This window comes from Lolium perenne, chromosome 5 (genome assembly GCF_019359855.2).
Source record: "Lolium perenne isolate Kyuss_39 chromosome 5, Kyuss_2.0, whole genome shotgun sequence".
In the NCBI taxonomy this organism is placed as follows: Eukaryota; Viridiplantae; Streptophyta; class Magnoliopsida; order Poales; family Poaceae; genus Lolium; species Lolium perenne.
In genome coordinates this window covers 127,052,516-127,066,239 of record NC_067248.2, presented here as the reverse complement: position 1 = coordinate 127,066,239, position 13,724 = coordinate 127,052,516, and the positions used below count along the sequence as shown (strand labels likewise).

At 45.6% G+C, this 13,724-nt stretch overlaps 1 protein-coding gene across 1 annotated transcript; it reads right to left on the bottom strand.

Annotated features, from left to right (window-relative positions):
- Positions 1-8,026: 8,026 nt before the first annotated feature.
- On the bottom strand, positions 8,027-10,870 carry LOC127304807 (uncharacterized). Its single transcript, XM_051335390.2, has 4 exons — positions 9,550-10,870; positions 9,242-9,457; positions 8,787-9,082; positions 8,027-8,161 (listed from the first exon to the last, which is right to left on the bottom strand). Exons 1-4 carry the CDS (start codon positions 10,543-10,545, stop codon positions 8,146-8,148), a joined length of 1,524 nt encoding a protein of 507 aa, XP_051191350.1. The 5' UTR covers positions 10,546-10,870; the 3' UTR covers positions 8,027-8,145.
- Between the last annotated feature and the right edge of the window lie 2,854 nt (positions 10,871-13,724).

The following is a 13,724-nucleotide window of genomic DNA, read 5'->3' as shown; positions in this document are numbered from 1 at the left end:
CATAAAAACATTATAAAGTATGACTAAAACATGTTGGTATTGTCATAAAACTAGCATGGAACATAAGAAATTATAGATACGTTGGAGACGTATCAAGCGTCCCCAAGCTCAGCTCTCTCATTTTCTCTATCTGCTAGCAGAGTCTGCAGCAGTTGTATCATGGCATCTTGGCTGCTGTTGTGAGTTGGTGGGGCCATCTGAACATGGAGGTAGATGATAAGATAAGAGGGAAATTTCTATGCTTGGTTTGGATTAAGTTTAAAAAGTTCAAAATTCGAAAACTTGAGTAGTGTTGAGTGGGTAAAAACCAACAACACTTTTTCATTCATACCAAACATCACACATTACAAATCTAACACACCGTTGGTTTGAAGAACCATTCTTTCGCTCTACGATACAAGGGGACCGATACCAACTCACACCTACTCAAGTGATTTAGTGATACTACTCTTCATGGTGGGTTCTTCATCTTCATGGGTAATGTGCTTGGCGGGCGTTGTCCAACTCCTTGCGGGTCTTGTGCAGCAGGAAGTCCAAGCATGCGACATAGTAGTTCATCTCCGGGTGCGGTGGCATGATTAGTGGTCTTCCCATGGGGTCATATCTTGGGTAGTAAACAAAGCGAGTGTTCTTGATCTTATTCTCATTTTGTCCACACAGACGGGCAATTGCTTCTTGCATGACTTTGGCTATTCCATCCTTCCAAGTACTTCCCGTTACAGAAAACCATATGGTTTCCCATATTGGGGCTCCAAGCTTTCCTCTCAGATCTGCAGTAACTTCCGACCGAGGTTGTCATCCTGAGGGATTGTTGAATGGCACTCCAAAGAATTCGGGATACGGGCGTCCTAGATATTCAACTAGTTTCTCCAGATCCTTCTCGAACATTAGGTCTCCTCCATGGCCAAGCTGATAGGACTCACATTTGTACTCCATCTATGAACAATTAGGATGAGTAAGTTAGTGAAGTGGTCAAGTGTGCAAACTTTTATGTAGAATTACAAAGAAGTAGAGCATGGATTTTCCTTATTTTGGAAAAGATCTCAAGGATCAGAGTGAGAATAAGTTTTCATAAATATATACTTCATTTGTTTTGAAACTAAGTTTTTCAGACGTCCATTCTAACTAGGGTCTCCTAAGGTCAAACAATGGCTCTGATACCAACTTGTCAACACCTGGATTTTTAAGTCCAGATGCCTATTATGCCATACATCGCAATCCCAGGAAGATTGTTGTTGCGAGACATAACAGTTGAATATCATAAGTCATCATTCATTACAACCCATAATCGTCTTACAAAAGTAGATCACATGATCCAATATTACAACAATAGTTGATCTATTGATCAACGAACATCACAAATAGCGGAAGCGAAGTATTAGCGGACTACCTGGTCCACAGGCCAACGCTTGACGTCAGGAGTAGTCCTAGTTGTTGTAGACGTCCTGCTGTCCGTCATCTTCATACTGCTGCTCCTCCTCATAGTCTGGCCATTTAAATAGCCAGGGACAAAGCCATGAGTACTTTAAAGTACTCGCAAACTGATACTAGTGTAAGCACTATCAATTTTAGTAATGGGGTGCTAAGATCTAGGTTTATTTGCATAAAGCCAATTTTAGTTCATAAGCATTTAGTAAAAGACTCTTCAATTGCTAACTAACACAAGTGGGAACATTAGTGTCATTCCCACAACTCTGTTGTGATTCAAGTCAAGTCACCATTCACCTTTCAAGTTCAAGTCACAAGTCACCCTTCACATGTCACATTTTTGAAAATTGATCTGATGACGGAACAGTATGGCCTTTCCAACCATCTGTAACCGTGGAAACGGCTATTCGAATAGATTTACACTCTGCAGAGGTTGCACACTTGTGCCACAAAATTTGATTACATCCGTCAGGGATAACCCTAAATAATCGTAACTCAGTACGCGGATCATCAACCATAACCTTTCACTTACATATCCTAGTATAGGCACCTCTCCCCATGAGCTTGGCCTCCCAGTGAAGACAAACCGTCAGCCTGGGAACTGCACAGGGCTTGGGCCGGACATTCACCTCATTTCACGTCATTTCACATCAGTTCACTTTCAACGGAGGCAGCCTCGGCATAACCCATATGACGCTTGTTTAGAGGGAACCCATACTAAGATACATAAACTTCTAGTTAAGCCCTACCCATAATCAGGTATTGTGGGGGTACTAAATAATTGGAATGGTATCGCATCCGAACCCAACCATCAGATTTTATCAAATTCATCATGTCATTCAGGTCATATTCACCTTCAAAATCTTTCAAAGTCATTTCATTTCACATGTTCCCATCTAGAGTAGTCAATTTTATTTGTTAGCACTAGCAACTAGTCATGAGGGGTGCTAACTAGCTTGTAGCTCTCTAGGCTAGATTTGATACTCTTGTAGTACTCTATATTTAGACCAAAGTTAACTATAAAAGTAAGCTTTAATAATCAAAGTAAAAGCTTGTAAGAATAAAACTTGTGATGGGATCATGAAGCATAATAGTAATAGGTGAGTGTGCCTTGCTCTGGTAGATCTTTGCACTTTGCAAGAATATTAGCTTGCCTTGGTTGGTGTACTGATCAAAGTGGTCTTCCTCTTCCTGGAAGTAGACCTCCTCCTCCTCCTGGTACTCCTCGGTACTAGCGTGTAAAAACGGATACGAAGTATACAATCACCAAACAATTCTTATGAGCTAGTCTAAACACACACAAGGTTCACACAAGGCTAATCTATCATCACCACATTACTATCATGTTGGTTGACTTTGTTTTCTTCTTAAGAAAAATAATTTCCTCTCATTACAAATATGGATTAGGGTTTCTATTTAGTTCCTTGAGTAAATAATTTCCTCTCATTGAATCTTGTTAAGATTTAATCTCCTCAAATAAATAATATATGAACCCTTGTTGACCAAGGTCAACCATTCATAATCATCATTTGGGGAAAATGATTTAAATGAGGTAAAGTACCTCATGCAATTTAACACTACCTTAATCATAAGTTAATATCATCAACTAAGTCAATATGAGATTATGTAGAATATGGTTACTACCTCATATTGAATTACTTGAGACAAGATTTAAATGAGGGAAAAACATCTCATATGATTTATTAAATAGTTTTGGACAATATCAATTGACTAGAAATAGCCATAGAGCCCTTCATTTAAACTAGGACATGATCACACAAAGTAACCATGGGATATTTTTGCATAAACAATTAGAGTGTTTGAAAAGTGAATCATAGCAATTGGATTCATCTCAAAATTCATCATGGTTGATTTTATAAATTTATTTGAAACCTGAAAACTCTCTGACTTGTTATTTTTACTATTCAAAATCTACAAAAGATTTTGGTTTGAATCCAGTGTGGTTGGATAGAGATTTTCATAATCTTTCCAACAATATAAAGTTGGTCAAATTTGGTTTGATAGATTTTGCTTTATTTAAACTTAAAGAGGACACCAGTAAGCAAATTAACTGAAACTGTTTAAATCGAATTTGAATAAATGGGCTAGGCGGGAAAAATAACGGGCCAGGAAGGGAGAGAGAGAAGTGGGCTGGCCCAACTGCGCGTCCAGCGCGAGCAGGCCGCCTGACAAGGTGGGACCCAGTAGTCAGCCTGTCATCAACGCCGAAGCGTTATGAATCAACGCGAGCCGCACGATTAGAACAGGATCTGACGATCCTCGTTCATCATCATCGATGGCGAGAGAGGTTACTGGCGCGGCAAGGGTTTGGTGTGGGTGAGCTCACCGGCGGTCGGCGAGGTTGGGCGTCGGCGGTGCTGGAGGTTGTCGACGACGGCGAGTTCAGCGGTGGTCGTGGGAGCGCCTGAGGTGGCCAGGATCGTCTCCTTCATCGAGCTTCTGCGGCGGAGGTCATCGGCAAAATTGGAGCTGGCTAGGGCGCAATGTGGACGGGCGAGAGGTCGTGGATGCTCAGCAGGAAGAGGGGAAGCGAGGGGTGTGAGGATTTGAGGAGGGGGAGCTTGCTATTTATAGCGGAGGAGGTGGGCAGGGTACTGCGGCGAGGTTGGACCTGGCGAGGTGGCTGCAGCGAGCTAGAGGGGTAGGCGAGGGCGCGGTACTGTGTTGCGGTTCCTGGCGGACCTCCTGGTGGCAACAGCGAGGTGGGGCGGTGCCTAAATCGGTCGGGCTGTCGAGGTGTACTGCGCGTCCGCGGCGGGATTCGTTCTCGTCTCCGGCAACGGCGGGCGCGAGTCAGCGACAAGAAGTTGTCGGGCGTGTCCGTGGTGCTCTGGCGAGTCGTTAGGCGAGAGAGGGGGTCCGGGGGTGCTGCGAGGCGACGAGGCGACGCGTGCCTGGGGCGCGCTCCGGCATGCACGCGGCGACGTGGCCATGCCGATCTTGTCGCGACAGGGCATTGCGGGCGCATGCTAGTCTGGGCCTTGTCGTCCACCATTCGACCAACGGCGTGCACCATCTTGTTCAGGAGATCAAGGAGGGTCAGAGGGACATGCTGGACATGGTTGGAGTGGAGAGGGGCTAGGGTTTGCATGGTGACATGGGAGAGGTGGCCGGCATGGCATGGCATTGCCATGTCTGCCCTTCTCTAGGGTTTCAATGGCATGGCTTAGGGCTAGAGGGGAGCAGGGGACAAGGTAGAGGCAAGTGGTAACCAGACTTGGGCCAAACACTATTTAGAATAGTGAAATTTGATTTGGTTTGGATTTGCTCACCAAGTGTCTGTAAGAATGGCCGCATGAATTCAATTTTGAAAATTTTGAATGAAACTTGGTGGTGTTGATTCATGTGATCAAGGACACACAATGGTGGTGGTGGTTTTCAAAATTAAAAAGAATTGCAAAATTTCAAATTGAGTATGATGTTGAATCTGTTAAAAAGTTCCAACTTTGCTTGAGCATAACTTTTGATCTAGGATGAATTTGCAGGGGTGGTCTTTACCAAAGTTTTTCACCTTGATGTGGTCTTGGATGAGGTGCAAAGAGTTGTCAAAGTTTGGTTTGAAAAACTCTTAATACAGAGGCTCAAAGTAGGCATCAGGCTAAAATTGGCAGATTTGACCATTAGTGCATGTGAGCAAAATTTGATTTCAAATTTGATTTGATTTGAGTTTATTTGATTCCAAAAGTGTTTATAAGTGTTTAGTAACCATCTCCAACCAATGGTGCAAGCCAAAATGGTCTAGGTTGAAGATTTGCAAAAATGGCCATAGCCTCATATGTGAGAATTGCATTTTTCTTATTTTCTCCTTTTCTCTTTATTTACTCCACTTAGGTAAGGTCTAGGGTTTATTTGGTGTTAGATTGAGTTTGGAAAAGGTTTCAAACTATTTGGGTAAGATATGAGGGCATAGGTCAAAATTTGTCATTATGGCTATGTGCCACATATGCCTCTATGCATAATTTGTTTTATTTTTGTTTCACCTTAGATTTAGTTGGTAGGTGATAGGTTGGTTTGTTGAGGTTCTTCGAGCCATCTAAACAAGATAGATCATGGCATGATTGATTATTTGCAAAGATAGCTATTTGCTCTCATATGCTTTTTCTGTTATTTTTTTTATTTGTTTCTCATTGATGTTGAAAAGGGTAGGGTTTAGAGTTTAAGATCATTTCAAAAATACTTCAACAAATAAGCATGGCAAGAATCATTAAACCCATGCATGAGCACTATGCTCCTATCTTAATTTAATAAAAGTTTTTGTTGGTTCCAAAATTTGGAAAATAGGGAAATTCATTTTATCTTTGTTTTAAAATTTGGGATGTTACAATCCACGAGTTCAATTCAAACCAGGGGCCGGTGCACTGGGGCTCTGTCAAGGGCAGCTCAAAAAACCTGTCGCGCAACAGAGTGGAAGGGCAGCTCCGGCTCCACAGGGACTACTTCCACCTCACCGATCCGCTGTTCAAGGAAAAAATGTTCCGGCGCCGGTACAGGATGTCAAGGGAGCTGTTCATGGTCATTATCCGGTGTGTCAGACACTACGACCCCTACTTCCAATGCAGGCCCGATCCAACAGGTGCGCTATGCTTCACCTCCTACCAAAAATGCTCTACGGCTATTCGCATGCTATCATATGGAATGGCTGCTGATATATTCTATGAGTATCTTCGAATGGGTGAGAGCACCTGCCTTGAGGCCATGTACAGGTTTTGCCAAGCCATGATTGCCGTGTTCGGACAACATTACTGTAGGGAGCCAACTGTTGAGGATACAAGGCGATTGTTGTCTATCAACGAGTCTAGAGGGTTCCCAGGAATGATTGGCAACATAGATTGCATGCACTGGGAGTGGAAGAACTGTCCATTTGGATGGCAGGGTCAGTACATCGGGCATGCGGAGGGACGAACTGTCATTCTTGAAGCTGTCATATCTCAAGATTTATGGATTCGACATTCATTCTTTGGCATGGCCGGTTCCAACAATGACATCAATGTGTTGCACTGGTCACCAGTTTTCAACTGGCTTATGCAAGGCAAAGCTCCACGGATGAGCTATGAGATCAATGGAAATGCATATGACAAGCCATATTATTTTGCTGATGGCATTTACCTGACTGGGCCACACTGGTGAAGACTGTCCGTAATCCAAACTCCGAGAAGACGAGGAGCTTTGCTAAGATGCAAGAGGCTTGCAGGAAAGATGTGTAGCGCGGATTTGGTGTGCTCCAAGGTCGGTGTGCAATTTTCCGTCACCGGAAAGAACATGGTCACTGAAGACCATGCATGAGGTGATGACATGTTGCGTGATCATGCATAACATGATCGTTGAGAACGAGCGTCCTAATGGCCGCAATGAGAACCACTGGGAATTTCAAGGTGAGCTGGTTGCGCCACTCCCTGGGGCTTTATCTTGGGAGGACTATCTGCATATGAATGTAGAAGTTATTGACGAGATCGTGTGCAAACAGCTGCAGATGGATCTGATTGAGCATCAATGGGCATTGGTTGGCCATGAATACCATGCCTAGAGGAATATCATCTTATTTTCATGTAGACTTTTTAAAATTTGGATGTAATAACTATAACTTCGTTGAAACTCTTTATATTGTTGTTTTCAAACATCATAATTCACGCCGACGCAGAAATGCGTCACGCCGCTGGAGGCACCCCAGGTGCAAACGGACGCGCGGACAAATACGGTCTTTTTCGCGTTCACTGCGCGACGCAAACGGACGCACGCGGACGCCAATTTGCGTCGCCCCGGTGGAGATGCCCTTAGGCGTCACACATGCCTTTCACGTTGCTGCAAGCCACGCATGCACATGCAAGCCACGCAGACAAGATGTGTGGCGCCGGCGTCACACAAAGTATGGCGTCGCTCGCATAGGCGTCACACAAAGTGTGGCGTCGCTTGCATAGGGGTCACATAAAAAGGTTATTTCGTGCATTCTTTCGCCCATAGAGGTATTTCTGTCAAAATTGCCGATATTCGGGGGCACCAGTGAAAAGTATTTTCGATGAGGTCTCCTTAAACGAGGTTCCAGGAATTTTACGCCTTCTCCACAGGAACGGACGGAGTATTAAATTGGAGATGCAAAAATACTATGGTGCATGGAAAACATACTAGTCTACAGCGGGAGTGTGAGTTGACGAATTGATGCAATACACGGTTGAGCATTTGGGGCTGGCCTTACCAGCTTTTCAACTCGATCGATGGCTATTTTAGCGGTTCCAATGCATCACGCAGCAGAGAGGCCGATGAGAGACGAGATGGCTTATTGATCCTAAATTTGAAGGGAATGCAAAAATACTTTGGTGCATGGGCAAATATTTGAGTAAGACTGGTCACAATAGACAGTTTGAACTTCAAAATGTTTTAAATGCATCGCATTTCCAATTGCCCAGGTGAACCATGAGATTGTCGCAAGGTCATCAGTACCAGTTACATGTGATTGGCCAATAGATAAGATGCCTAAATATTTAAACAAGTAGCAGTTGGCATCAGCTCTATAAAAACAGTTTACGAAAACACAAGTTCAACTACATATCCTTCAATTCTTATAACTGGATGTTACTACACGGCCGAAGAATTGAAATGATTGCCACCACAGTTTTAGACACTAGGTTGTGTTACTTCCCAAAGAGAATGGCAAAGAAAGTCGATGTTGCTCCTCTCAGCCGGCTATCCAGGATACGTCCTCTAATTTTCAGCAGGCCTGCAAGATGGATTATGCCCATAAATATCTGAAAGATACCTAGTTGTACTAACTGATAGAACAAAATTTCATTTTGGACTCATCAAATCATCAACTATGCACAATGAACTAGGTGAAGCCTCCTAACGCATATCTAGGAATTATTGTTAGATGTGCAGCAAAGACAGTTTCCTAACTTACTTCAGTATCTCAGGGTTACGCCAAATGAATTGGCATGGGAAGTGTGCCTAGTAGTTTCATCAGTATCTCAGCAATTTACTATTAGATTCTATGTAAAAATAATGTACCTGAATCTGGTGGCAAAGTTTTCGAGATCAGATAGCCCCTTAGGTGCACAGGTATTCTACATATAAGTCAACCATACTTACATCTGGGAATTTAGACAAATATAAGTTAGTTCATTAGTTTCTAAGCGAACTCAAATATAGGAATAATAGATACATCTTTGCACACGAACATCATCTATATGTTCCATACGAATACGATACACTGCACAAGTTTGTAAGCAGTCTACACAAATACGTAACCATTTTTCATAACCACTGTTTAAACCTTTAATGCAAAGCTAAAATATATAAGATACTCGTATATTGAACAACCCAAAGAAGAGCGTCATTCAACTGACCTCGTAGCACTAACGGGTGCTGAAGTAACACAGCATTCAACACGAGGATACTCCTTGAACATGTTGTCGATTTTCTTCAACGCACTTGGTGTGACCTTATCTGACACCTTCAAGTTTACTTTTTTCAGCTTTAGTGCGAACTGGAACACTACCTTCAAGAAATCAAACTCATCATCAAGTCCTTCGAACCCTTCGATTTCTACTTCTTCAAGATTGATCAAAGTCAAAGAGTTGGATTTTGTTCTCCAATTCCCAGGCTGGTCACATGGGCAATTTGTTCCGCGAGCACACCATTGCTGAAAAATATATATGGTTTACTACAATGAATTTCAGATACACAAGACTACAGCATTATCTCAAGTCATTACTTAGATGGATTTTGTCAAACATACTACTACGTATGTATTTCAGAGATATTTTGCTTTAGAAGTGACACATAATTTAGCTAGGTATACCTCGATGTTCCTCCTTTTTAGGTTGATCTCAAGCCTTCTTGTCGCTCTACGGATCCAACTTATTTCAAGAAGGGACAAAACAAGGGGTCCAAACACGTGCCCCGTCTTCCATAGAATAACTTCAAGCTTCAAAGTGGTGAACTCGACAGCTGGGAAGGTATTCTTGATTTTCCTTATCTCTTCCACCAAGTCCCACTCTGCAGGCACCATACCGGTCTGCAGAACAAGTTGCCAGGTGAAAATGCATAAATTGGTTTTAGGTTGTAAAGATACTCTAGTAAATTGAAAAGGACAGCTACGAAACGTACCATGTCTGGAAATATTGGTAGGTACAAACATGTGTTGTCTTCCCCGTTGTAGGGCATAGTGTCATTTCTACGTCGCTGTACGGCCGTCAATTGCAGGCGACCGAGGCGCCACAAAATACCAATGCGAGCTGAACTGTTTACATAACTGCAAGACCAAAAAATCTCCTCCATGACCGGTGCCCAGATGGAAATTGCTATCACATCTTGGGCGTAGCTGGTTAAGACCGTGAGATCCAGTTTCTTGAGCATGGGCGCCATGATGTCGATGACGAGATCGCGTCCTCTGTACCTCTTCACACGAAGCTCCTCGAGTGACGTGGAATGTATCCTCAAGTCGACGTCGAGCATGGGCGGCCTTGGTGTGAGGCCAAGGTCGAGATCGAGCACGCGCAGGCATGGGCAGCGTTGTATCAAGTTGCCGAGACGGAGGCCGTACTCATTATAGAAGGACAATCGCTCGAGCGCGGGGAGGCCGCTGGCCGCCGGCATGAGCTCCCGGAGCCCGAACATCTCAATCGAGGTGGCGCGGCTGAAGCTGGGCAGGCACACGCCGGAGCTCGAGTATCTTATGCTTGGGCAGGTATCGAAACGGAGCTCCACTGGCGAGAGCCTATCGGCGGCAGCAAGAACCGCCTCGACCTGGAAGGAGGTCACCTCCACATACCGGCCAGGAACGAATATGTCGAGGAGGTGAAGTCCAGCGCAGGCGGCACGGGCCAGCGCCGCCTCGAGGTCGCTAAGCTCGATGTCGTCGAGGGTGACCGTGACCCTGGGGATGCGGGTCCACAGGCCTCGCCAGCGGCTGGAGAGGATGCCCGTACGCGCGGCGGCGCGCGGGCAGCCTACGCGCTCGATCACCTGAAGGAGTAGGTCGTCCGGGAGCGCGCCGATGCGGTCCTCATCGTCCCCGCCGGAGAAGCCCTGAGAGCGGGTGGTTCTCCGTCCAGCTTGCGGCGGCGGCAACGAGCGGAGCCGGCGACCAGAGCGCAGCTCCATGGAAGCGGGAGAGGTCGTTCTGTGTTCCTTCCTTTGTGTGGCGTGAAAACAGAACGCAGAGGTGGAGATAAATAGGCGCTGGAGATGGAGGAGAAGCTCGTGGGTCGTGGCCGTGGTCTTCGATCGAGGCGTCGACGGCCGCCTTGGAAACTGGAGGGCAGTTAACAGGAATCACGCTTCTCAAGAACCGCCTTGAATTGCGACCCGCAGATGGTGCGGTCGAAATGGGGCACAGCTGATATCGTGGCCGCTACAGTCCCCTGGAGATTTGCGCCGTTCGTTGACCAAACTGTATAGATGGGTACTGCCGCGCCGTCCTCCGATACCCACGTTTATTTTTTGCCGATTATTTTTTGCCGATTGTTTGTTTCATTGTCTAAAAACGTCTTGTAGTCTTACACGGTGTCCATTACTTGTTTGAATGACCTCAGATTGTAGTAGTACAAAGGAGAAGTGTGTGGTACAATGCCTATAGGTCCATGAGGGCATCTCCAGCGGCGCGACGCAAATGGTCGCTGAGCGACCGTTTTCGTCCGCCGTGATCGGAAATGCGTCTGGGCCCTGCTCCAGCGGGGCGACGCAAAGTGACCGGCCCGTCCGCGGAGACGCAAACCTGGCCCAAATATGCGCCAGGGTTTGCGTCTCCACGGACGCTGCGCGGACGCGCCGAGCGTCCTCCATTTCTTACCGGTCCCGCAAGTCGGCGAGAGCAAAATCGACCGCTTCGACCTGATTTCTTTTTTCACCCTCGTTGGTGCCCTAGTGCGACGCCCCGCCCCAATCCCCGCCGTCGCGCGCGCATGGATACTCGCCGCCGCTGCACCGTTGTCGCCGCGGCAGAGGAAGCGGTGGGATTGTACTCGGGGTTGGCTCCGGCACGAACCTGTCGGCTGTTTTCGGGCGAACACATTGGCAACTACTGCGGCCTCCATGATCCACGAGTTCACCTCAAACCCGGGGCCGCAGCACCGGGGCTCTGTGAAGGGGCGCTCGAAAAACCTGCCGCGCAACAGAGTGGCAGGGCAGGCCCGCCTCCACAAGGACTACTTCCACCTCACCAATCCGATCTTTCCGGAAAAATTGTTCCGGCGCCGATACAGGATGTCAAGGGACCTGTTCTTGGTCATTCTACGGGGCGTCAGGAACTACGACCCCTACTTCCAATGCAGGCCCGATGCAACAGGTGCGCTAGGCTTCACCTCCTACCAAAAATGCTCTGCGGCTATTCGCATGCTCTCATATGGAATGGCTGCCGATATATTCGATGAGTATCTTCGAATGGGTGAGAGCACCTGCCTTCAGTCCATGTACAGGTTTTGCCGAGCCGTGATTGCCGTGTTCGGAGAGTATTACTGTAGGGAGCCAATTGTTGAGGATACAAGGCGCCTCCTATCTATCAAGGAGTCTAGAGGCTTCCAGGAATGATTGGCAGCATAGATTGCATGCACTGGGAGTGGAAAAACTGTCCATTTGGATGGCAGGGTCAGTACAGCGGGCATGAGGAGGGACGGACTGTCATTCTTGAAGCTGTCATATCTCAAGATTTATGGATTTAGCATTCATTCTTTGGCATGGCCGGTTCCAACAATGATATCAATGTGTTGCACCGACCACCGGTTTTCGAAAGGCTCATGCAAGGCAAAGCTCCCCGGGTGAGCTATGAGATCAATGGAAATGCATATGACAAGCCATATTATCTTGCTGATGGCATCTACCCTGACTGGGCCACATTGGTGAAGACTGTCCGTAATCCAAACTCCGAGAAGACGAAGAGGTTTGCCAAGATGCAAGAAGCTTGCAGGAAAGATGTGGAGCGTGGATTTGGTGTGCTCCAAGCTCGGTGGGCAATTGTCCGTCACCTGGCAAGAACATGGTCGCTGAAGACCATGCATGAGGTGATGACATGCTGCGTGATCATGCACAACATGATCGTTGAGAACGAGCGTCCTGATGGCCGCAATGAGAACCAGTGGGAATTCCAAGGTGAGTTGGTTGCGCCAATTCCTGGAGCTTCTACTTGGGAGGACTATCTACATATGACTCCAAACAGCTGCATACGGATCTGATTGAGCATCAATGGACCATGGCTGGCCATGAAGATCATGCCTAGAGGACTAGTATCTTATTTTCATGTAGACTTTTCAAAATTTAAATGTAATAACTATGACTTCGTTGAAATCCTATTTGTTGTTTCAAAACTTCATATTTGATGCAAACGCGGAAATGCGTCGCGCCGCTGGAGCCACCCAGGGTGCAAACGGACGCGCGGACAAAAACGGTCTGTCTCGCGTCCGCCGCGCGACGCAAACGGACATTTCGGACGTCCGAAATGCGTCGCGCCGCTGGAGATGCCCTGATGTGAAAAATAGCTCCAACCTACAGTTGTTTGGCCGGACCTATTTTTATTTGTCAGTGTGCCCTTATAAAAGGGATGTCAGATGATATATTTCTTATCATCCCTACAAACATTTAGAATCTGGTTCTCTTCCGATTATGAGATGATTGAACTTGGTTTCTCATCAAGGGCACATGCTTTCTGGTAGGACTGGAGAACATATATAATGGAAATACTCCATATTGGTGTACTCCCCGTAGGATAACTTCAAGCCTTTGAAATTAGCTACATTAACAATACACGTAGAGTGAATTCACTACATCATCACTGTCAAGGGTAATTTACAGTTATATTGGCCTCACTTGATTGTGTAGATATATGAAGCTTAGTTTTGCTATAAAAGGCTAAAACCAGCAAAACTTAGTTTCATCTTTCAAGATTCTCCTTTAAATTAATGAATGAAAGAAATCACATAAGAAAAACAAATAATGCCCCTGTGTACCTAGCCATTACAACAATTGCAATGCAACTAACTATCCTTACTCCTTAGGTTGTGAAACTCAATGCTAGCCGCATTGTTCAAGGTAGAGCATACATATACTGTCAATGGAAAACATATATTATCTTTTGCAATCATCTCTACTATTAAGAGCAAACTGGTCAATGCCTGGTGTCACATTTTCAGGATGGACAATAATACCCCCCACGTCTACTATCCAAGATGATTTATCTCAACGCAACAAACAACTCCACACCATTAGACGTAGCTTTTCAAAATTTCAAATGGCACAACAAACACCTACTATTTCTCAACTAATCTTTACGTCAAAAAAACCGGTGTTGG

Coding starts and splice junctions, on each gene's coding strand:
- LOC127304807 (XM_051335390.2), bottom strand. CDS start 10,545: ATGGAGCTGCGCTCTGGTCGCCGGCTCCGCTCGTTGCCGCCGCCGCAA. Junction 9,458..9,549: donor TACCAATATTTCCAGACATG/GTACGTTTCGTA, acceptor CTTGTTCTGCAG/ACCGGTATGGTGCCTGCAGA. Junction 9,083..9,241: donor TAAAAAGGAGGAACATCGAG/GTATACCTAGCT, acceptor TATATTTTTCAG/CAATGGTGTGCTCGCGGAAC.